This window comes from Aythya fuligula, chromosome 1 (genome assembly GCF_009819795.1).
Source record: "Aythya fuligula isolate bAytFul2 chromosome 1, bAytFul2.pri, whole genome shotgun sequence".
Classification (NCBI taxonomy): domain Eukaryota; kingdom Metazoa; phylum Chordata; class Aves; order Anseriformes; family Anatidae; genus Aythya; species Aythya fuligula.
The window spans coordinates 63323173-63348506 of NC_045559.1; the positions used below are offsets into that span (position 1 = coordinate 63323173).

Genomic DNA, 25334 nt, shown 5'->3' on the forward strand with positions numbered 1-25334 from the left:
AGGGTAAGGAGTACTACTTCAGAGTTTACAAGGTTAAAAGCAGTCACTTCAATCTGCCTAGTAAGTTGGTAGTCTGAGTCTTCCTTATGCATCAAATCTGTGGGCACTGGGATCTTAAAGGTCAAATTCTTCTGAGCAGTTGTGAACCTGCTAATTAGTTCTCAGAAGGTGCTTGATAAATTGATGACAGACTTAAAATACTAGTTGAGTACATAACAGTAACTCATGAGCTTCCTTGTGTTAAGCATCACTTAGAGTACTCTGTATATTACAAGTAAGTGAATACAAGTGACTGAAAAACCAACCTGATGGAACAAATCGACCTGTAATTTGCTTTCTAGTTGCTTAGACACACTGATTTGCATATCCCAAATCTTCGACAGACAAAACATTTTTCACTGCAATGATGAAACACTTGTGTCAACGTTAATACCCACTGAAAGAACTTTGGTAGACTGACAAACCAGTGCTAGTACAACTTCTGATGTCTTGCTATGAGCATAAACCAATCTGAGTGTAAAGCACATGTGAACTGAAGTTTAAATTTACTGTGTTACTTCCCAGGCATGCCTTATGCTAAATGGAGCTATGTACAGCATGTCTGAGCTACAGCATTTTGTTGTCTTTAAAGCTGTTAAGAAGGCCTGTAAAATTAACTGACAGTGGGGAAAGGAAAACTCAAACCTAGGGTATATCAGAATGCAATTAAGAATCTTTCTTCTTTTTTGAAGACTAGAGAGTAAAAAGTGCATTAAAGCCACTAATGAAGACAAGAACACTGCTTGATTTGTAGAAATCAAATTTGCAGGACTTTCTGAAAGTATGACTTGCCTTCTGTATCATTAGCTTACTAAAGCTTTTGAGTTATCTGCAGAGGCATTCAGCTAAGCATCAGAGTAGAGGTTCTGCACTGAACTTGTCTGTCCTCTGTGTTCCTTTCAAGCTTTCATGTTAGTATCTGATGTTAAGCAGATGTTTTTGATTGAGACCTAAAGGAGCAAAAAAGAAGATGAAAAATGAAGTGACAGTGGTGTTAAAGCTTTTCTGTTTGGCATTGGTATACCAAGCATTGAACAGGATTTTGCCTGAAACGTCATACAGATGAAATGGTGTGGTGGGAGCTGGCCTTGTACTGAATCTCAGGTTGTTATGGATGAATGATACAACTGAATTTAAGCACCAATTACAGACAGTATCTTTAAAGCTACAGTTCAGAGAAGTACCCACTAAGGGAGTAGTTCTCAATGAGATTTTAAATAGAATGTATTTGATGTGCAATGAGTGGTCTTAAACATTAAAAATGTATTATCTCTTCCTTTTTAGGAGGCAGTAGAGAAATACGATGAAGTAGTACACAACTTAGAATTTGCCAAGGAGCTTCAGAAGACTTTTTCAGGTCTTAGCCAAGACGTAAGTATGAAATGTTTGTCATGATATCAGGAGGTGACTGCACACTTTGTGCTGCTCTTCTAATGGCTACATTTATATGCCCCTACACAGACTATAGGAAGCGTCTGTTTCAGACCTCAGGGGAGCAATCTGCTTGTACTGTCTGGAGTAGCTGAGCGGATCAGTAAATGTTGATAACTTTGGACACCATTGACCTCAACAATGTAGTTATTCACTGGGTACCACTATAAAGACTTAGGCAAATTGACGTGTTGTTGCTTGGCTGTGTTTGAGGTGACTCCAGTTCATTTGGATTTGAAACCATGAGCCATTTTGCTGATAGCTTGTGCCTGGGCTGTGTTCATCCCTTGCATAGGGGTGAACTACTGGGGACTGAAGCATGAGCCCTGTGATGAGAACCTGGAAGAGCTGGGCTTATTAAGCATGGAGAAGTGAACACTTGGTAGGAGATGTAACATTAGCCATCAAAACCCAAAAAAGATAATTGAAAGGATGGAGCTAGGATTTGTACCGAGGTATGCGGTAAGAAGAAAACAGGATAAAATAGTAGATTCTAACTAGATGGAAGGGAACTGTCACTCTGAGAACTAGAATTTGTCATTGAGCACTAGAATAGGTCTAGAGAAGCTGATAGGTATCAGATATTTTCAAGACCTGACTGCACCAAGCATCTAAGTGATCTGATTCAGATTGTCATCCTTCTGTGTTCTGGAGGCTGGGCTAAATGGAGAGTTCCCAGTGTGGGGGGAAGTGCTGGGGTTAAATTGCTTTGGCTTCAGTGAGTACAGCTCTTTGTAAAACTTCACTGAAGACTGAGGACTCTGCTGCTTACTCTGCTGTAGTCATCTCTAACTATGGCAAGTCAGATCTAGTGTTTTATTTAGGACTTTATTCAGGGGTTAAGGCAGTATTTTTTGTGTAACCAAGTGCTTTCTTTGACTGCTAGAGAAACTAGTCTCTTGGCTCGCAGGCAAATGCTATCCTTATGAAGAAGATGATCTAAGGGTTGCTAAATATAATTAGTCACTGTTCTGGCTTTGTTTGCTTCTTCTATAATGCTGAAAGACTGGTAAAATGGCTTCTGTGACTGCGACCCATGCAGGTCCTCCTGGAGGCTTCTTTTCTTGTATATGTAGTAATTCCAAATTCCAGGTAGTGTCTTGAGAGGCTTACTGCATTGTGTGAGGAGAGGTTTAAGCCTTTTCTGTGACAGTGCTGCTTTGGATTCACTCAATTACTGTACATTGAACACAAACTACTGTGCTGAACATCAAAATATGGACTGTCCCATATTGCTTGTAGGTGTCCATAAAATATCAGTAACAAAGGTTTGTGACATGGTGTGACCTGCAGGTGTTTTTAGTAATCAAAAATCTACCATTAGCTTCTGCTAGCTTAAACTTATTCTTGAGCTTATCCTATATTCAAAGGTTAATATTTTTTTTTTCCTTGGCCAATGTGGATTCTACAGCAAACACCCATTACTGGAATGCTAGGGGGTATTCTGGCAACAGTGTCCTTATGTCCCTTAGTGTGTTCTAAAAAGCTGCATGCTTTCACATCTTGCAAAGAAATTTCAGATACTCTACTAAATTTGATTTTTAGTAAGAAAATCTATAGCAATAGCTATAGATTTTAGTAATGAAAATCTATAGAGAATTAATGGAGAAATAGGGAGCTTTGCCAGAGGAGGGACTTGGAAGGTCTTGGTTGGGTATTTGAAGAAAGAATTAGGAGCTTGCCATCTATCCAAGGTTAGTTTTTTTTGTCAAAGTAGGATGACCAATACTAGAACTTGGTGCATTATATTATAGAACTCTGTTATTCAACCATTGTGTTTAACTGTTGAATTCCTGTGTTGAAATAGCTGCTGAAAGCACAGAGAAAGGCTCAAAGAAGAGAGAGTCTATTGAAGCTTGAAGCAGAGAAGAAAAAACTGCGTACAATACTTCAAGTCCAGTATGTGCTGCAGAACTTCACTCAAGAGCATGTTCAGAAAGATTTCAAAGGTGGTGTGAATGGTGCAATATACTTGCCTTCTAAAGAACTAGACTACCTCATAAGATTTGCAAAACTGACATGTCCAGAAAGAAATGAGAACTTGAGGTAAGCTGAAGATTTGTCTAATTAGCATGCTTCATTTACTGCAGTAAATGTCCTCTGTTTAACACTGCCGTGTCTTGAAATATGTTTTTGGATGCTAATTAGTTATATTCAGTATATTTGCTCTAGTCTGAGACGAGGAATATGGCAAAAATATTTTACTCAGCCTTAAAAGAAAGCTGCTGCATACTTTCCCAGTTGTGCAAACTACATACAAACCCTGCTATGTTTTGTCTTGCTGTGGGGCCCTGGGGAGGCATTCCAGTAATACCATAAGCAGGAAAGCTGGTGGTGTGGTGCTTCCCTCAGGTCTTGCTGTTTGTGTAATGAAGAAGTGTAGTAAATACGGGACATCTGTGTTCCCTGTTGCATTCATGTGGTGACTGAGATGCTGCTTTTGAATAAAGGAATCTAAGGTAGTCCTGAGGCTCTCTTCCTATTATCTTAGGCTTCGGTCAAGCTTTTAAAACTTGTCACATCCTAGCACTGTATGTCATTCACTGCAAGGTAACTGGCTGTGGTGTGGAGTACTAATTTGGCATCATGCTTGTGCGATGAGTGCTTTTAATATTTAGTTTGACTGTGTCAGGATAGTGCAGTGAATTCTATGTAAACATAGGAAAAGCTCTTATTAGGTGGGAAGTTGAAATATTTTATGGAAAAGAGTAATTATTTCCCTATTCAAACATAGGTTTGGAATTCTTAACTACTCGTCATGTGCTAAACTATCCTTATCCTTGCTCTAAGAAGTGAACTTTTAAAGGACAGTTACTTAGAATGCATAATAGGAATGTCTCATGTTGGTGGAGAGCTAACTTCTAGCTTAATTCTTGTTGTATGCTACATTTCCACAAAAGGCATAACACTTTGATGCTAAGTTTTGTATTGTTGTACTTTAAAATCAATAGTGTGTGGGGGGGGGTGGCTTGTGGGCCTATGCCAAAGCAGAAGGGCTAGAGCTGTTGATGGCTGCCCCTGCGTGTGTCCAATAAACAAACAAGGTGATCAGCTGATTAAACAGCAATTGTTTCCCTGTCTGGGAGTTTGGGATTGCCTTGGAAGGAAGTCCAGCCATACATCCCTGTGTTGATGATGTCCAGCCACTCATTCCTGTGATGAGTGCTAGGCTAGTAGCCTAGCACTGTGGAATAGTGCTAGGCTAATTTGTTGCAATTGCAAACAGCAGAACTTAAATTTGCTAGGCTAAATCATGCACAGATTAAAAAAATATAGATCAAATGTTTTCCATAGTGGATAATGGGTTTTTAGGATTCACTGTTTAATGCCATATTTCAGAAGGCTAAACATCATTCACTATCCTTAAAACTAAGGATAATGGGGATACTGTAAGACTTGATTTTGGGGTACAACTCCACCTGGTAAAATTGTTGATTCTTCTAGTGTTGAAGATCAGATGGAACAATCATCTCTTTATTTCTGGGACCTTCTAGAAGGCAGTGAGAAGCCTGTTGTTGGAACAACATGTGAGTATGTGATCTAGAGAAATAACTTGCATCTGAAGTTTGTGTTCTATTTTAATATCTTAAAACAACATAAAGTACTTAGTAGCCTTCCATATACGTTCAAGTGTTGTGTGTAATTCTTCTTTCCAAGGAAGAATTACTGTTTAGATTTTGCTTGTGAGTACATGTCAGTAACAATGAAGTAGTAATCTTTCCCTGGGGAAATAAAACTCTTGTCTTCTGTAGGTGTCCCAGAATATACAGCACATGTCTAGATTCTTCTGGGGAAGTACTATGTAGTAATTCAAAAGCTCATGCATGAATACCTTATAGAACCAGTGATGAGGAGCTCTTTGAGTAGTTATGTGTAAGTGCGTAAAGACTGGAAAGTTTCTCAGCCATGCAATGGTTAGTTGAATATACTGCTATGTTGTCTGAATATAGTGTGGTGTACCACACTGAGGAAGGATAATCATTAGTGAAACTTGCTGGGATCTCTGATAATCCACAGTACAGTTTCCATTATGACCTATTGAAAATGTCCTCTTACCAAACACACCAGAGTCTGGAGGACTCTAAATGGACAGATGGAAGAACATACAGTTTCAAAAGCTCTGAAGCAATTGCTTGCTTTTCCCCTGCTCCTGTTTGCAGTTCAGTTTTTCCTCCCAAAACATTAACACTGGGAGGAGGGCCTGCAGGGCAGTTTCATAGTGACTTTGTATAGGTCTAATCTATGCTGAAGTCTGCACAATGTGCTGTTAGTATCATCACTTCAGTTTGTAGAGACTAAATCCTTTCCTAAGCATGTGGGAGATAATGCAACCAACTGCTGCTAATATTTTATATGCATTTAAATATAAGCTTCACTCTTACCTCTAGAATGCAAAGATGTTTTCAGCTACAATATGTAGATCAGTAACAAATACCTTTGCTTTAAAATACTTGTCTAACTTGGTGAGATGTGCAAGAGCTTGAAGAAGCTGCAATTTTATATGAAGAGGAAGTAGACTCATCTATAATCTAAATACTCAGTTCTGAATTTCAATATTTTTTCATGGAATTTCACTTTTTAATCTTCAGATAAACATATGAAGGACCTGTTATCCAAGCTTCTAGACTCTGGTTACTTTGAAAGTATTCCTGCTCCTCGCACCACTGTGCCGGTAAAAGAATTGGAAGAAGTAAATAGAAAACCTGAGAGGACAAGACAAATCTCAAAAGGAGAGTCTGTCAAGGAAACAGGTGGAATATTTCAGGGTTCAATTTCTGTGTCATGATGTTGGGATAAGCTTGAACTGAGCACTGACTTTGCATAGCTTGATGCTAAACCTAATCCTCTGCTATAGCTTGCTTTCAATACAGTAACTAAAACTGAACTGGAAGGGCTTGCAGCCCTGTTCTAACCAATGTTGTAGAAGAAAATCTAATTGATAATAGGATGTTTTTACCTTTTGAGCGAACCTCCATGTGGAAAATGTAATGTAACATTCCTTACACCAGACAAAAAAACAAATTGTGGATTTGGTAAACCTATGCAAATATATAACTTAATTGAAAAGTGACAGATTGTCTGTATGACTCATGCTGGATGACAAGCTGAGCTTTCAGAGTAGCAAGCTTAGTGATTGGTATTACTATTTAAATAGTTAAAGACTTGCTATTGTTTAGCTTGCCTCTCTGCATTTGATCAGTTGAAACAAATTAACATCCTTTCTCTAGAATCCCTTATGGAGCTTATGAAGTCTGAAATACAGCCACAGGAGGTAAGATACTCCACTGCTAATTGCTTTCCTTTAGCATCGTGACTTATCAGAAATATAACTGCACTTCTGCAGCCCTTTAAACTTCAAAAGGGAGTCTGAACAATAGCTTAGATGTTGCCTTACATAAGAAGCATTACAGACCTTGTTGCATTTCCCTTTCTAACCTTACATCTGTGGCTTTTCTGAGGTATTTGGGGTAAATGGGGAGAGATTGTGAAGCAATATAGCACTTTAATGCTTTGGCACTTTTCTGAATAAATGAAAGCATCAGCCTTTAGAGTGAAACTTTTATTTTTTTTTTGTACTACAATATATAGAAAATACTTATCTACTAAAGCTGTCTTTAAAAGCTGAGCTTATTGCAGAGGACTTACATTGATGGATTGAGAATGATATAGATCTTGCTCTGTGTTAGGAAAGTAAGGATCCCAAGACAGGCTTGTTGCATACAAGAGCATGTGTGGGCTTACATCAACATCCTTTCAGACTCTGAAGTTCTAGGTACTCAAGCTTCAGCTGGCAGTAGCATAAAAGCTATTAGTCTTAGTTCAAAAGGAGAGGAGGATTGTCCTTGTGGAAATACTGGTTCTTAAAATACTGAAAGCCTGTTTCCCTGATGCCTCACTAGAGGGAGTAGTCTAGAACAATTTTTTGTAACATACTGGTAATGTTATTACTGATCTCTAAACCTTTTTTGCTGGTGATTTGCCAGAACTGTCAGAAAAACTATAGCCAATACAACTTATAGTCCTTCAGATATTGGCTTCCTGTTCCTAACTCTGGAAAACTTTAGGTATATCTTAGTTGAACTCCCAGACTGTTTGATAAAACACAGCATGAAGTTGAAGTCCAATTGTACTGAATTTAAAAAACTGGTGATCTTAGTATTTAAACTCCAGTTAAGAATCAGTTACACATGTTACTGGACTACCAGCATTGCCCATTTTGTGGTTGATGGTGCTCCTGCTCTTATCAAAAGAATGACTGATAGATACCAAAGATTAGAGAAGGTTGAGAGCTACCTTTACAAAAGTCACACTGAACTTGATATTGTCACTGCCTAGGAACATCAGTTAGCATTGAGGATGAGGTTCGTAGATTCACTCAACTTTGTGGCACTTAAATTCTTCAGGACTGTTTTCGTGCTTCTGTGGCATGCCAACAAAAACTAGTCTGCAGTGTTGTAGGATAAATCCATGGCTGGCCACGTGACTTCTATAGCTAGTGTTTAAACTGTCTAGGCTATGCTTTTAGTCAAACTTCCAGTAGCTGGGTGACCTAACTTAACTGACCTGAACTGTAGTAGCAAAATGTTTTCTTGGAGCCATTAAGTTTCTTTGGTCTATATAGTTTCTCAACAGGCGTTATTTGCCTGAAGCAGAGTACTCTGTCAAGAAGAAGCCAGAAGAGCCCAAGTCTTGGGAAGCTGAGAGTGCTAGAAAACAAGAACCGCCAAAGTCCTGGGAAATGCTTGTTGATATTGAAGAGCAGAAACAGAAACAAGAGACCTTAAAGCCTTGGGAATCTCGTGTTAGGCAGCAGGAAACAAAAAGACCAGATTCACCAAAGCCTTGGGAAGCTCGTGTTAAAGAAGAAGAACAGAAGCGTGAGCCTACAAAGCCCTGGGAGACCCGTGTTGAAGAACAAAAGAAGCAAGAAGCTCCAAAAGCCTGGGTAGCACATGTTCGAGAGGAACAGGAGTCCCCAAAACCTTGGGTAGCAAAGGTTAGGGAAGAGCAGGAACAGAAGAAACAGGAGTCACCTAAGCCGTGGGTAGCAAAAGTTAGGGAAGACCAGGAACAGAAAAAACAAGAGTCACCAAAAGCTTGGGTGACCAAAGCTAAGGAAGAAACAGAACAAAAGCAGGAACCTCCAAAACCTTGGGTGACCCAAACTAGGGAGGAACCAGAACAAAAGAAGACAGAGCCTGTGAAGTCATGGGAAATGCATGTTAGGGAAGAGCCTGAGCAAAAGAAGCAGGAGCCTGTGAAGGCTTGGGCTGCTGCACATGTTAGGGAGGAACCAGAGCAAAAGAAGCAGGAAACTCGAGAGGCTTGGGAAACAGCTGAGAGACAGCAGCAAGTGTCATCACAGCAGTTACAGAATCCTCCGAAGTCCTGGGGAGCTGCAAGTGTTGGGCCAAAGGAGCAGATGGGGCCAAAGAAGTTTGATATGGAACCCAAAGAAGTGAGTTGGCATATGTAGTATTACCTGTCTAAGCTTTTGACACTCGTGTGTTGGACTAAAGCCACATAGAGAGGCTTTACAAGCTGTGTTTTGTAGGTCTATGTGTAGACTCCCATTTCATTCTTTCTTGGGGGAAGTAAACTCCATTCTGCTAAGGCTTGCATTTGAATAGCAAATGGTCTGCTGGGCTTTTTATATCAACACAGTGTTGCTGTGTTTGAGCCTTGAATAACTGCCTTATGTGTAAGAAGAATTAACTTAGCTCATCCCCAGCTATTGGCTGTCTACTCTTATCAGTACAAAGCAGGTATGACTCATCCAGGGATCAAATACTTTGTCTGACTGCATACAAATAGCACTTCAGTAACTTTTGATTAAAATAGCTGCTGATTCAGGAGATACGTAACATCTAGATCAAGCAATACTAACTGTACAGGGGCTTAAATACATATTTCCAGATGAATGCATAAGCTATACTGCCATCCTGGAAAATCTAACTGCAGTCTGTTTTAGAACTGTGAAATGAAAACTACTGCAGGGCTTGCAGCTGAGCAGGCTACCAGCTGCATGTTAAACTATCTTGTCTCACCTGTGCTCAGGTAGCAACAATCCTCTTACCTTGAAGACAGGTAAGATGGTAGCCAAAGCAAGGAGTGCAGTTATGTCATTGAGTTAGACTTCAGGAAGAAAATATGAAGAATTTAGTAATTCTCATACAAAATGCTATTAGCATGTTTACCTTCTTTCTGCAGGAAAAAAAAATGTATTACTTATACTTATTGCTCATAGCAAATGATTAAAGACCTGTCAGTAAACCTGACAAAACTGAAAAATGGGTATTCTTGTTCCTAGAGGCGGGAGCGCAAGCAGAAGGTTGAACATGAAATTAAAAGAGTAGGTAACATGCAGCACTGGGGAACCAAATGGGTGTGAGGTGTTTCAGCTGGATCTTTACTCTCAAGCTGAGTAGCCTTATGTCTGGTGGTGGTGGAATACGTGCAAGACTTGGTGCTTTCTCACTAACTCTGAGCACAAACAGGTGTGCACACAACTATGTGTAGACTTAATGTAACTGAGATTATCTGAACTATTGGAGTAGTTCTAAGCACTTTAAAATGCTTTGGAATTTCTGGTGTTTGCAAAAAGCAAGGTGATTTGTAATGAGATCTGGGCATCTGACTTAGGGTAGGATGGGAAGATGGATGGCTTAAAAGGTAGCCAGAACTCTGATGCAGTGAAGAAAAAGGAACTCTGGTCAGTTAGGGGAATGCAAACTGCCTAGGAGTCTTAATGGTAATGTGCAGATGTGCAAATTGGCCAAATTAAATCAGTTGTTTGACTGTAAGATTGCTTACATTGGCTTGCTGAATTGGTAAATGAAGCCCATTTAAGTACTCCAAAACTTTTGGTTTATATAGCAGATTACATCAGTTGGCTTTTTTTTTTTTTTTGCTTAGTTGCTATTAATAAGTTGTTTTTTATTTCAAGTATATTGAATGATCAAACAATAGCTTACCATCATCCTAGCTAGCTTTTATGATCATTTAAAAAATTCTTAGTTTGACTTAAGCTGCATATGGAAAAATATAATTACTAACTGAAAAGCTTAAAATATTAAAACGTCTTATGAGCAAGAGGTGGTAATGCAGTGCTGGATCCACTTCTTTCCCTGAGAGAACCTATAAAATGGTAATGTGCAGGGACCAACACATGGTAGATAAAAGGTTTGTGTTACTTATGCTGTTCTCTGGAGCTGACATCTAATTTTTTCTTACTCCCTGAAATGTATGAGACAATTTTAATAAATTGCTAGGTTTGAGGATTTTAAAATGTGCGTATTTAACTTAATGTACTGCAAGTTGTAACACTTACGAAGCTGAGCCTAAAACAGTGCGTTGATGTGGACGTCTGTCAATTGTGATTTCTACACAAATGCTTGTGCAATGTGTGGACAAGGAAGCTTTGTAAGCTGAATTTGTTGCCTCCTATTTGAAAGCAGAATGGTTTGGCTTGTGTATCATCCAGTACAACTTGATTGGTACTGAGACTGCTGTTTGGAGTAGAAAGTGAATACTGACTCTATTTACATGGCACAGTTGGCGATCGCTAGTGATTATGGCTTAGCTATTACCATTCTAGCTGTTTCTGTATTCCACAGATAACAAATGTAATGAGGCACTGAGGTCACACATCTATCATATAATGGAGTTTTACTAGTGTGAGATAGTATGTTATAGTACTGATAAGTACAAAAAGATCTTCAGTGTCTAAAAATCAAACTTAAGCAGAAATACCCAATATATTGGCATTCCTGTTAGTAAAATTCCAAAGCAGTCAGTGTTTTACATTCAATTTGCAATAATTGCATGGGTCCTAAACCAAATTCTAGGCATTTCACCTTTATTTCCAATCAACCGTCTGGAGACATAGGTGTTGAGTTTGAATGTGAGCAGTGTCAAAGCTTGGGTCTAATTTATAACAATGCTTCTGAAACCTGAAGTTATCAGTGCTGTCTAAAATTCCAGCTGAATGTTTCTTGCTGCGCTGGTATTAAATTGATCTTGGTAAGCATAAATTTATGAGCTGGACTAACAGGCTACTGAACTGAGAAGCTGCTATCAGCTTGTAAAGACACCACCCAATTGTAGGATAATAAAATCAATATAAAACATCAAGAATGTCAAGTACCTGCTTTTCAAAGCATCTTTCATAAAGGCACAGAACTGGAAATCAACTTCTGATGCGTTTTCATGCATGCACATGCAAAGAAAACATTCTAGTTTTGAACATCTACATTAAAGTACCAGCAGAACAGCAAATTCACATAAGGTAACTTGACCTACAGTTACCTCTGGCTGGTGGATTTGAGTATTTGCAGGCACTAGCGAAATGTCTGTTTTCATTTCAGGGTTAAGGCCCTGGTATCATATCTAGCCCTCTATAGATGCTCTTCTAGTTGAAGCACATGATGCTGCCAGCATACTGCCCAGAGTGTGGCCTCACACTATCAGGTGAAGGAGATAAGACTAACAAATTGCAAAAGCATGCAGAAGATTGTATCATCTTTGACAACCACAACTGAAGCACTGCAGTCTCTTTGCTTCCATGCTCTTGAGTTGCTTTCTACTTGCTTATTGTGCAAGTCTAACAATTGATCGTTACCTACAAATGCTGTCAGACTTCACCTGTTTAGGTGGCTGAAAGTGGAAAAACCTGGTGCCTGTTTGCAGATGTATAGGAAAAGTTTGGTAGTGCAGTTGTCTTAGTAAATTTTAAAGAGGAGAGAGTGTAGGGAAGCATTAATCAGGAAGTTTGACTTGACAGCAGATGTTTTAAGATGAACTCCCTTATAAAGGGATGACTGGTAATGGACAAGGAGATTCAGACTTCTTAGTAACTTAACTGATAACTTGCCAACATTTAATTTTATTAATCTGTAGCTTTTGTCCAGTGCTCAGATCCTTAATACTTTTTTAGTTCTTTACTATTGGAAGCTACAGCAATAACTTGAATACAGGTAATAATGAAAGCTCTTGCTTATGCTTCAGAACTTACTTTGGGGTAGTGTGAAAGTAGCTCTCTTAGCTAAAAGTAGAACTTCCCACAGCTGAATGAGTAGCATTATGTGGTCCACATAGATACTAGAAATGCATTCTTCTGGCTTTAGTGCACTGCTGCATGTACATGGATTGTGCTTCGTGAAGCTTGTTAAACCCTGCAGGCTTCTGTGCATGTTACTGGAACTTCTGCACATGCAGTGACTAGCTGCAGGTAACGGTTAAGAGAAGTACAAGAATGTTTCTGGGATTGTCCTAAAACTGGACAAGGACACTTAATGAATCTGTTTTGAACCCAGTGTAACAAGTAAATGTTCTGACATGTATTTTCTGCTATATATTTTTCTAGTGACTTAATGCAAATACTCAGTTATGCCACTATACAGTACACTGAAATAATAACCTACCAGAAAGATCAATGTTGGCACTATAGGAAAGTAAAGGCTTTCACACATATTCCTGTGTTTAAACATTTGGTTTAGTTGAAATAATGCATTAATTCTATTTAGATTTGTACAGGCAAACAAAAGCTGCAAAGCATCACTTACAGTTGTGGTTTTAAAAATACTTACAGCAAGCTTACTACTTTCCCCAAGCTGCTTTCAAAATGTTCAGACTATCTAGACAGTTGTGTGTCACTTTCAATAACAGGATTTATGCAGCTTAAGGAGTTTACTAACATTCCAGGTTTTTCTGGTAAGTTAGACTCCCTAGTTTTCTGATTAAACATTCCCATCTTTTTTTTAAAGCAAGTGAGAACCAATTGGGACAAACTGTTGAGGGGACTATCTGAAACAATTAAGGAATAGAAGGCCCTATAGAAGTCACTGTTTAGCTACAAAAAGTTAGGCTACTGCATGGGATCACTAGTGTATCTAGTGTATCTTTCATGCCAAGCTGTGAAGCATAATGTAATACTTCCTGCAGGAGTTGATGCGTTCAGAGTATCTGGCTCTAAAGTGCAAACACTAATTCTGAGTAACCTGCTTGCGGTGCATCTTTTAGGTGCTATTTCTTCAGAATGTCTGAAAATGCCATCCCAGTAAAAGATCTGTACTTACTGGGAGGAGGAAGTATGTGTTAAAGCTTGAGTAGTAAGTGCAGTTTTGGTTTTTAAGTTTGTTCTGGCCTTGAACTTAAATATATGGTTTTCCGTAGATGGAGGTGTATTTAACATTGAACTAAATGCAGGTAAACTCTTATCTTACGTATTTGGCTGTAAGAAACCAAATCAATTCCATGGTTTAACTAATTGTGGCAACTGTAAGCTGATTTTTACTGAAGTGAGAACTTGATTCAGGAAAACTGAATAACAGTTTACTGGCCTATGGAGTTCAATACCTATAATTTGCTCTGGAATTATATTGAGTAAGGTAGCTTGTCTTGTTTCCAGTGTTAGATTTAACCTTTTCCTTTGTAGGTGCCTAAACCTGTACATCAGCCAGCTGCAGAATTTTGCTCTACTTCAACTCTTCCAAAAGATCCAGTACTGAGAAGGGAAAAACTTCAAGATCTGATGACTCAGATACAAGGGACTTATAACTTCATGCAAGTATGTTTTTCCTCTGCTGTTGTAGCAGATCTAATTCCTACTAGGTTAGGAAAAATGCAGTGCTGATGGTGCACGATTGCACTGAATGGACCTAGCTCTATTTAGTTAACAGCGGCTTGTCCAAATAAATATTTTGCTGGTATGTAGAATTCAAGTTTTTTCTTTTTTTTAAAAGGAGTCCATTCTGGATTTTGATAAAGCTTCACCAAGTGCCATTGGTTCATCTCAACCACCTTCAGTTACTCCAGCAAGTAGTCCTGTAGGTAGGTGATAACAGTAAACACTACCTGTATGTGAGATTTTGCAAACACCAGCAGGGCTTGCTTGGCTGTGGATCAAGAGGTGTAGTGGGGAAGACAGCTTGTCTAATTAAAAAGTATCTGTCAGGTATCTGTCAGAGCAGCTTGAGCCAGTTACTTTTAAGTGTTGTTGGAGGTGCCTTAAGCTGATGTGCTTGCCTAGAAATGGAGTGCTTATATAATCAGACTGGCAGGTGCACCCAAACCCAGCTGCAGGACAGGCATGCTGTGTCTGTTCTGAATTTGTGGCCTATAGATACAAGCCATGAATGAGCTCAGGATGAAGAGCAGTTAGTTATATTTTATGTAATGGGCCATGGTAAATCATTTGGGAGGCTCTTAAGCTATAAAACAATTACCCGGTTCAAGTATTTAATTCTTCTGTTTTTATCTGGAAAGTGGTCATCCCTACCTTAGTAGAAATATTCTCACTGGATAACTGCCTTTTTTTCCAAAAAAAAAAAAAAAAGCAAATTTTTCATGTAGGTGTGATTTAGTGATGCAAGTCTAAACATTTGTGGTGCATGCTCTAAAAATGCCATGCATCTTATATAGAAAATATTCTGAATTTAAAAACTGTTACATAACTCATGTTCTTTTACAGTTTCAAAAGAGCAGAAACTGCCAAGTCAAAGTGATTTTCTTCAACAACCCCTTCAGGTAAGTTGGTGATGCTAGGACCGCCTTGAAGAGGCAAAGGAGTACCCGAGAAAGTAGCTATTCACTAGAACAGGCTTTATTTCAATATTAACAGTGGCTTTGTTAACAATGTTAACAGTAACCAACATCATATAACTTCAGTTTAGTAACTTGAAAGTATAATCTGGCAATGTTGACTGCTGTTATGCTTATTACAAAACAAATCCAGAAACAAATGCTAGAAGCTAGAAACTTTTGGAAGTAAAATAGTATCTTGAAGATGTGTTCAAGTAATTTGTGTCCAATTCATAGGTAATGGTACACAGGAGGATATGCCTCTTTCCTAGACAGTGCATGTATTCATCTCTTAAGATCCTTACTTATCTTGAAGGTGCAAGGTCTCTAATTTCATAGCCATGGTTTGAACCTTCAGTTCACTTACTGTGCTTTCATGCCTTTACTTTGACTTTTAAATAGGTTTCCTTGCAACTGAGAAGAAGTCATAATTTTAAAAGAACGTGAACTTAAGCTTGCAGGTCAAAGTACTTCAGGTCCTGCCTAATTCTGAGATTTACGTGTTAAGTGTGAGTTCTGGTGACAACCAAATATTCAAGACAATTTTCCAAAATCTTATCTTTGTTTTCTCTTCTTGCAAGGCTACTGCTTCATCCATGACCCTGCATGGTTCTAATACTTCCCTAGCATCTGCTGATCAGACCCTTTCCGGCTCTGAAACCGAAGACTTGGTGACACCACAGGTAATATTCCTGGGGCTCACTTGCATTCAGAGGTCTGAGAACCAGCCTTAGCAGAAAGCTGTGGTAGGACCTCTCCTGAATAACCATACTTGAATAATGTATGGGAATGGAGTGCAGGTGGCAGCAACAGTGAATACTACATCCTGGAATACTTTGTTGGAAGTCTTCCTAATATTACATAAATGCAAAGTGAGCAGTCTCTCCCTTGAAACAGGAAGGGTGTGGGGATAAAAAATGCAGGGTAGAAAACAAGCTAAAAAGTGTGGTGCATATTCTTGTGGAAACATGAGCAACATAAGCTTGCTTTGGTTAGTGCAAAATAACTTCTATTGGTAACATAGACAATGCATAAATTGGAGTGGATATTGTGGTGAAATAGCAGACTAAGCTGAAAACTGAGATGTGTTCTCATGCAGTAAATGAAAAATGCTAGGCATCTGACTTCCTGATGCTGAGCCAGGAGCTTAAGCTTTGCTTTCTTACATGTATGTTATATGCAGTTAAATCTTAAACTAGCATTTACTAAATATTAGGAGCTAAAAAACAGTTGCAATTTATGGTGGCTTATGTCTTAGATCTGTAAGTGTTGCTGTGTTTGGAAATGCAGTTGGTCTTTCCATTGGGTACTTAATACTGTGTATGTAAATCATAATGGAGGAATGTTCATCTTTATGCTAATGTATGTGCTGTCAGGATACTGAATACATAGCCTTTATTCTATTCCTTGATATACTGCATAGCTTAACATCCTAATGAAGACTGTTTTATTATCGTCTTCTACCTCTTGAATCAGTGGTTTTAGCCTAGTTCTTAATGTTATCTTTTACAATGCAATTAAACCTCTTGTGCTGACAGACATTAATTTTGCTGCTTAATTTGAATGCTGAAGATTTGTGCTGTGCTGAACATAGAATTAAGTGAAGGTTCTGAGTTTCTGCGGACATGATGTTTGCCATTAGGTTTGCTTGCACCCAGCATGTCTTTTGTCCCTTAGCTCTGAAGTGTGATGGCCTTCATCTAAATGAGAAGCAGGAGTACTAGAAAGCAGTAGGCAAGATGCATTTGGCTTCAGCACAACCAGGGAACACACTCCACAGTGGCAGTGAATTCTTCTGAAATGGAAATGAAGTTCTGTTGTCACCTGTGACATACATGAGACTTGGTAGTGTTTATACTTAAATATACAGCAAAAGGATAAGCAACTCTTCAACCCGGTTTTAGAGGTCTGAGTTAACCATAGAGGCATCCAGGTTTTGCAAAGGCTGCCTATGAAAGCTTGAAGCCTTGTTAGGCAAAAATTACTGGAAGCTTACTGTGAGATGTTTGCACCTAATTCAATGAGACAGGTGTGTGTTACTTTGTAAATAACTGCTTGAAGCAATCTAAAGGTTCTTGGGATTACCTGACTTTGCAGGGCTAGATGTACGACTTTTTAAAAAATATTGTTTGAATCCCTAAACCTAATTACCTTAGGCAAAAGCTTCAACTAGGTATTTATAGTATGCTTGCTTTGGACTTAAAATATTTTTTCTTGATCTCTCAAAAATTAACTGTTTCAACCAGTGCATAGCTTTTGCAGAAAACACAAGGTTTTGCTATGCTTCTTGTAATACTGGGTACACGTATGGCTTCTTCCAGGCATCAGCATCACTTCCTCAAGAGACTGAGAAATATGCTTCCCAGCCATTGTATCAGACAAGTTCACGCGTTTCTGAGCCACTGATACCTAAAAAGATTGAAATTGCCCAGGTAAGCTATCACAAATAGTTCAGGTATTAATAATTACATGGGATAGACATCAGGAAATTGTGGGATCAGGAAAATATAGTGTGTTACATGATCCTCACTGTTCCTTTTGACTTCTAATTCATGTACTGTATTGGTATCCTAAATAAAACACTTCATTTTGCCACTCTGCACAGATGAGTCAATGCTGGTTAATGCTTTGTCTGGACAACTCAGCATTGTTTCTAATCTACCCCCAACTTAATCAATTATGATTCAAAGTAAGCTATGTACTTCCTCCAAAAAAAAACAACTACCAAGTTTGTTTGGAAAGAAGTTATTAATTCAAATCTTTGAATAATCTGAACAGGAAGCATCCCGTGCTTCCTTAGTGGTGGACCAAAACACTTAATGCCAGTTTGTTGTGAAATTCATACAATGAGTGGTATGTATAGTAGCTCATAGGCACATTTCACTTAATCAGCAGAGACTGCAATAGAAGTACTGATTGCTGAGGATGCACAGCAAGATTTGAAATTGTAAGCAAAAGCTATTTTGTAGCACTACTATGTCCAAATGTCATCCTGTAGAAACTGCTGACTTCTGTCAGTCTGGGCTTTAGAACAATTTAACTGCTTCTGTTACTGCCTGATAACTATCGAGTGACCTCTCATGTTTTCATTCTTCCCTCAGGCAACTGTTCCCCTCCCAAGTGAGCCACAGTCACCGTTGCCAACTTCGAGCACCTCTGTGACACCAGTGCCACAAGCGCAAAGCTTTCAGTCTCCTCCAGCAAGTAGCAGTTCTGTCACAATAACAGCAGCTCCCTTTCAGGCTATGCAGACTGTAAGTGCCACTTGAGGCCACATAATTACTGAGCAGCATGCTTGTAGCTTAGTCCTAGTACTGGGGAAGCTGGCTCCCTGATATGATACAGAACTTGATAGGACACTTTGAGGCTTTGGTGTTGATAAAGTAGGTTAGAGCTCTGCTTCTCCAATGTCTGGGATATTTTGGTAGCCTCAAGGAGCTAACAGGGAGAAGTTAGGCATTAAGACAATTGACTTCTACCTATTCCCCAAGGTAGAGGTGACAGACTGTGCTTAAATAGTTCTTGTGCACTGATAAAGAGTGTAGTGTCTTTTTTTTCAGGTTGTACATCATTACTAATGTTCACAAATATTACTAACACTGCTACTATTTGTCAATTTGGGGTGCAAGCCCTTCCTAGAAGAGTCTAGAGGAAGGGTCTCCATTTAGCTGGTAATGTCCCCTTCTCTGTATTTGGGCTTTAACATTCTTACTTAAAAGTAAGCTGTGGAAGAAGTCACCTGAGATTCTCCAAAGGCATGTTCTCCATTTCAAAAAAAAGTACTGGTGCAGTTCTATAACTTGGACTGATATAGTAGGGCTGGTGGGGAGAAGAAAATAGCCAGTAGTATTTCAAAACACAGGAACTCTAGGTGTAGTTAAACATCAGACACTTTGGTATGCTCTTCAGTAAATCACTACTGTGATGTTTCTTCTGTAGCTGTATGAATTTGTGGAAGTGATTGCAGTAGAACTTTCCTGAGGTACAGAATTTTGATGTAATCATAAGTAAGGCAAGTGCAAGTGGGGGATTGTTATAACCTGGTTCTATTGGAAATTATGCCAAGTTGCTAGGTGGTGACTTTCATGAAAGTGAAAATAGTAGCATGCTGTGATCAAGGAACCAGAGACTGTTTGGGGACCTGGTCTGTAAGGTAAACATCTATCATGACATTAATAAAGAGTCATGGTCTGTTATTTTAATTTTATCTGAGCTTAGGATCTGCGTTCAGAGTGCTCATTATCAAAATGGTACCACTGAAAGATCACTTGAATGAATTCTGTGGTGCTTCTAGATACATTAAATATCAAATACATATATCAGATATATATATTAAATATCAAAAACTTCTGATTTTGAGTCAAACTGGCAGATACCTGTCACTCAGTTGCTGTGACCTCTGTTTGTCTTGTAGTGGTGGTAATCTTGAACTTGGCAACACAGGGTTTTCTTCTTGCTGTTGCTTAGATTCATAGCCCAGAAGACAACAGGACTTGCATTTCATTGGGTAGCCAAAAGTCAGATGCTTCCCTGCCAAACAGTGATACTGCAGTAGTGAGAGATGTCCTCAGGTGTCCTCACCCTATTGCTGCCATTGCTTGTGCAAGCCTAAAGGCAGACAGTACCTATAGCCCAGCTTCATTAGTATTCCACCTGTGACTCGTAGGAAAAAGTAGACTAGGATGTGGGTGTTGACAGCATCCTCAATTTTCTTTTAAGAAGACTGCTGCAGCAGCAGAAGTGCTGGTAATAAGTGGATATGCTCTAAGGCAATTGAAATTATTGATTGGATTTAATAGTACTTCATTGTTTAGCCTTTTAGCATGGCTAGAAAAATGACTTGGAGTTCAACTGGAAAGGGAAATAGATCACAAATGTTGTCTACACTGCTTTTCTGCTTGTGTACCAGAGTGCAATGCACATCTGAAGATTCTATTATGGTAACATTTAATTGTAAGGCCATATTACAGTCTTCCTTGCCATCAATCCATTTCTTTCAGTAAGATATAATACCTTCTTGCATAGATCTCTTGATCACCACTAAAACTTCATCCTGCTAAGCTATATTTTTTCGGTAGGATTGCCAATGTGCAGGATTTCCCTTCTTAAATATCAAGTGTCTGCTGAAGGCCCAAGGAAGTATCTGGAAGAACCTAGAACAATTTCTGATTATGTATTTCATTTTAAATGGTCTTGCAAAGCTTGAAATCTCTGCCCTAATTACCCAAAGCATCTAAGGAGGCTTTAAGATAAAGGGCATCTACCTGCTTATCTCATTGATATTCCTTTTTTCTTTTGAATATATTTAATGTAATGCATAGCTGAAACTTAGCTGAAATTCAGTTTCTTGACAGAATATTGGATACTCTACTTGAATAGGTTCAAAAATAATTGTAAGTATCCATTAGGCTTGGAATCACTTTGATTACTTCATCTGATGTAAAAACCCAGAATTTGTGATATTTTGTAATGGCTAAAGCTATACTCAGCATTTTAGTATTATGTGTTTTCTGTGCTGGTTCACTACCAGAGCTAGTACTTGGTTCCTTGACAGGGGAAAAAGTGTTTATTCCCCGTTCTAATTATGGAAGCTTCTGAGAATGATTAGTTGTCAAGCTGTGAAGTTTAACATACGCTAACAGAGGAAATGAGAGTAGGAAAGTGGAGGTTCAGTTTACAAAAGGGCTGAAAGCTAGTACAGTATTTATCTGAGTAGATGGTAGAATTGCATGAGTTTCCAAGATGTGTGTTCAAACATGAGTATCTTATCTCAATCTAGGCTGTTAGAGCTTCAGCTCAAAAGCTTAAATCAAGGAGTTTAATGGCAGGTTTCACCTGGAAGCAAACTAGCTTACTAGAAGTCAGGACAGCTGTTCTGTTTATTGAATATAGTAGCTATGTTCAGTTAAGCTACCTCTCTTGGCCAGTAGCCAAGGACAGAAGTTTATTAAGCTTACTGTGAGGGAAAAGGATAGGTTCAAACACCATGTACTCAATTCCAAGAGAATTTCTGTTCTAGAAACTGACCGAGGCATTTGGATTTAAACCATGGTTTTGTAGCAGGGTGATGGCATTAGGCAGAGACTTTAACTGATAGTGCAAAACATTTGTCTTCAACTATATTGTAGGTGTTTAAGGTGAATGCACCGCTGCCTCCACGTAAAGACCAGGAAATTAAAGAGGAGTCTTCATATTCAACGGGATATAACCAGAGTTTCTCTACAGCAAGTACACAGACTCCTCCTCAATGCCAGCTGCAGTCTTCTCATGTTGCAGAACAAACCTCTCTTTCACAAGAATCTCTGTCTTCAGGTAAGAATTGTACATGTCTGCATTTCAAGAAGTCTTGGAAAAGTTATATGAAAGTTCTTCAGATAGTATTAATTTATTAATGTGCTGTGAGTATATTCAGATTCTTCTAACTCACAAATTCTTAACCACTGAAGCTCTTATGTAGCACTTGTTAAAATTAGGGTTACATCAGCTCCAATCCAGTTGGCAATATGGTATGTATACTTAATCTTAAAACTGCTAGCAGGATGAAAGGCAGCTTCAAATTAAACTAGCTACTGTACTATTATATGGACAGCATCACCTATGTGCCTGATGCATGAAACTTCCTAATAGGTGAGAGATTCAAGTATGCAGTGATACTTGTCAGTAAAACAAACGTATGCCTGGAATTGAAGCAGTGATTAAATGCTTGGAACCCTTATTTTGGTCTCTTGTAATAGATGTCTAGTATAATGTCTAGTGCTGGAAGATGGTAAATATTAGAAGGCATGGATAAGCTTTCAGTGCTTAGATGAATTACTCAGTGATAACCATTTTGTGCTATGGGTACAAGACTAAAATGTGTCATTGGAGAACAACTTAGGATTTAGTTTTGTCTTAAGAATGGGCTTGCTATTATCTCTTATTTGAACTTAAAGTATAATTATCTCCAGACACAATTATTTTTATTTATACTAGTGCTTTTTAAAATTTTCTTGAGGATATCATGCACCTTACTATAGCAGTGATAAAGCGTTCTAGATTTCATGATGTGTCATGCCACTACACTGCATAAGGGCATAGTTATAATTCAAGCTTCATCCCTTCATGTTGAAGTTCTAGCTTTCTGTAGCAGACATCAATGTTCCTAATTTTGCCCAAAGTTCATGTCAGTTACCTAGGAGAGTTTCCTAACTAGGAGGCCTCAGTCACAAGTTTCTGTAATTCAGTGAGGAACTGAGAATTGGCTGAGCTTTTTGTGCATGTGTTCTTAACCTCAAGCAGGATGCAAGATGACAGCCTACAATGCAGCAAAAGATCTTCCTTTTACTGATGTTTATACAGATGTAACTCATTACCAAGGCTCTTTATTGGTGTCAGTGTCTGACCTGAATACTCAACTTCTGATAAGTAGGGTTCTGATCTGCCTTATTCAACATAACTGACTTATTTTACATTCGGATACTGATACCGGGATAATATATGGAGTTGACACTAAACTCTAAATGAAATGAGCCCACAAAATTTGCCTGAAACAGGTTCCAGGCTGAGAAGGATGACAATTCAGGAATCTGGGTTTATAAAGACACAATCACTGACTCAAGGTCACCTAGTGTTAGTGTTTTTCTGCCAGAGAAATCTTAGTAGGAATTACACTATCAGCCTCACTACTATATGTAGTCAGTGAGATGTTCCAAGGTTAAGAGCTCCAAGGAACAGTAAGTGCAGCAGTTAAAGCTTGTTTAGCTTGAGTACTCCTTCTCATCAGACTGTAGGAGGTGATCAACAGCCTTCTTTACAGCTCTTCGATGAAACATCATGATGTTCAATTAAGTCTGTACTTTGAGGGCTCTACACAGACTTCAGAAAGGCAGTTTAGACTGACACTCTACTTGGATCCAAGATGTTTGGGGTTGATATAACATGTGGATTTGGAAACATGGTTGTAAGGTCTATATTTAAGGCTGACCACTTAACTATACTGTGAGTGAAAAGCATTCTTGCATACTATCTGTACCTGTTGCTTAGGATTCAATGTCAACTCAAAGAGACCGAACCCAGCTGTTGAATTAGCTTTCTACAGTGGTCTTATTGCCATCTAGATAAGATGGAGCTTGTTTCATTGCACTGAAGGATGTCAATACTGAGGTGTGATCTAGTTTATCATAGACCACTGAAGCCTTGCTGCTAGTAGAACTGTACAGAATCTACGTGAAAATTCTCAGTCAAACATTGACAGTTTTTTCTTCTAGCTTGGTTACTTTCTTGGTGCTGGCAAGCTTGTTATGCCATACTCAACTGCATCTTCTTGAATATGTAAGAGGCTTACACTGACAGCCTGCACTGTGTCTATGATGTACTTTAACAAGTGTTACACTCCATAGAACGAAAAAGAAGGATCCCTCTTATTTGAAGCAATGAAAGGACAAGAGCAGCATATACTGAGCAGCTTAATCTGACTGAACTTAATGCTGCCCTTGCTTCTAGGTGTTGTAATTTATTGCAGTTATAAAAGCTCTGAATTCAACTGTGCCTTTTGTTTTAAGCAGTGAATTATCAACCTGATGGAGCTGTTCCTGTTAGCAATGGTAGTCTCGCCTTTTATCCAGCACAGACTAATGTTATACCAAGACCCCCTCAGCCTTACCTTAATAGTCGAGGGTCTGTCAGAGGATCTGCTAGAGGTGGAAGGTCACTGGCCAATTCATATCGTTCACCTGGTGGGTATAAAGGTATGTCTTTACTGCTACCTTAAGAACCTAGTTAGTATAACTGTTTTAAACCATTTTTAGTATAAATTTAGGTTCTACATGTGAAAATTCGTAAGATAGCTTTTTTTAAGAGCAAGGTGTGGAAAATACTGTCTGTATGGAATTTGAGCAAGTTCTACTTATAATCCCTGTGCTTTAGGTGTCAGGTGAACTGGCAGAGTGATTTCATAGCCTCAGTTATAAAAATGGAGATGTTCAATGATAGCTTAGTAATTTTCATTAGTTCATTTACCCTTCTGGACTTACCTCCTTTGTTCTTTCCTTTGGCCTCTGCCATTTGCTAATGTGCTGGGTAAGTATTCTCTTCAGATGTCCCTTAATCAATTACTGTCTTGTTTCCTGCAAATGCTGCATTTGTTCAACACTACAGGCTTTCAGTATTACCAGCAGAAACCAGGATAAGGGAAGGAAGTTTGCAGGGAAGTTTGCAGTAATGGAGAACCCTTGTGGCTTAATAATAAGCTGAAGGATTTTAAGAGGATTGTTTGGTCTCAGCAAATCAGTTGTTCTGCTGCTAGCTGGAGTGTCCTGGAAAGTTTGAGCTGACTTTTTAGCAGATAGTAGCTTCTTATCAAAGTTCCTGGTAGCTACAATTTGTTTGCTTTGAAGTCAAAGCATGCTTAGTCTGAAACAGAAGTTGTTTCAGTTACTGGGCTCAGACTGATTCCTAGATTTTAAGAGCATGTACCAAAAACGAGTTATGTAGTTCTAACTTATAAGCAGTTAAGGATTTGGTAGTGCCTGGTACTCAATTGCTTGCAGGTCTTCTTTGGTATTTAGTCTAATAGCTGAAGAGGTTAAATATTATAGTAGTAAAACAGAATAGCTGAATGTTGGTAATAGCAAAACAAAGTCTTAATTTTATGTTAAAACTGTCTATGGATGGAGCAAACTTCTCAGCTGTTCTGTAAAATCCCATTAGTAACAAACAGGCAATTGCTAGGGTCTGTTAATACTCATAAGCATGAATCTATGCAGAGTAGATAATTCTGGGTAGCTGATATAAGAGTTGTGATACATGCTTTGTTTCAGAATTCAAAGCATGGAAGCATAACCATGCAACTTAATACATGTGTCAATTGCTAAAAGGCTTGCTAAGGTTCTAGTTGTATTTTGTACTTGTGTAAATGAGTGAATATTCAGTATTAACTTCTATTTGAACAGGTTTTGATGCTTACAGAGGTTCACCCTCAATAACTAATGGCAACTATGGCCAGCTGCAGTTCCCTGGTAGAGATTATGCTGGAATGCAATATTCTCAGAGGGTAAGTATAGACTTTGTTTCCAGTAGCCTTCCTGAGAACTGTAGAGAAGCCTTCTAATATTGTACCTTTTCACTGTCCTAACAGGTAAACTACTCACAGGTCAGTTTTGTTTCTTAGACAAACTTGTTTGGAATGGTAGAAAGCAGTTAAAATAGGAAGACAGCTCAGGTAACACATGGGACAAGTTGATTTTAGTCTGAATCGTGTCTCTGCAATGCAGCCAGATATCAAATGAAATGACAGTTGAGTCCAT

The 25334-nt window shown here is 38.7% G+C and overlaps 1 protein-coding gene across 4 annotated transcripts in view; it reads left to right on the forward strand.

Moving 5' to 3' along the window:
* Positions 1-25334, forward strand: part of CAPRIN2 (caprin family member 2) — a 37391-nt gene that overhangs the window by 4957 nt on the left and 7100 nt on the right. For 2 of the 4 annotated variants that reach the window (XM_032189118.1, XM_032189099.1), the window contains exons 4-18: positions 1324-1410; positions 3278-3516; positions 4915-4997; positions 6060-6221; positions 6699-6742; positions 8093-8929; positions 13907-14038; positions 14214-14301; positions 14942-14997; positions 15633-15734; positions 17373-17483; positions 18153-18305; positions 21180-21363; positions 23592-23777; positions 24981-25081. In XM_032189118.1, coding sequence (XP_032045009.1) covers positions 1324-1410; positions 3278-3516; positions 4915-4997; positions 6060-6221; positions 6699-6742; positions 8093-8929; positions 13907-14038; positions 14214-14301; positions 14942-14997; positions 15633-15734; positions 17373-17483; positions 18153-18305; positions 21180-21363; positions 23592-23777; positions 24981-25081 — 2565 coding nt within the window. The remainder of the gene's footprint in view (positions 1-1323; positions 1411-3277; positions 3517-4914; positions 4998-6059; positions 6222-6698; positions 6743-8092; positions 8930-13906; positions 14039-14213; positions 14302-14941; positions 14998-15632; positions 15735-17372; positions 17484-18152; positions 18306-21179; positions 21364-23591; positions 23778-24980; positions 25082-25334) is intronic. The other 2 variants (XM_032189110.1, XM_032189126.1) reach the window with 2 other exon arrangements.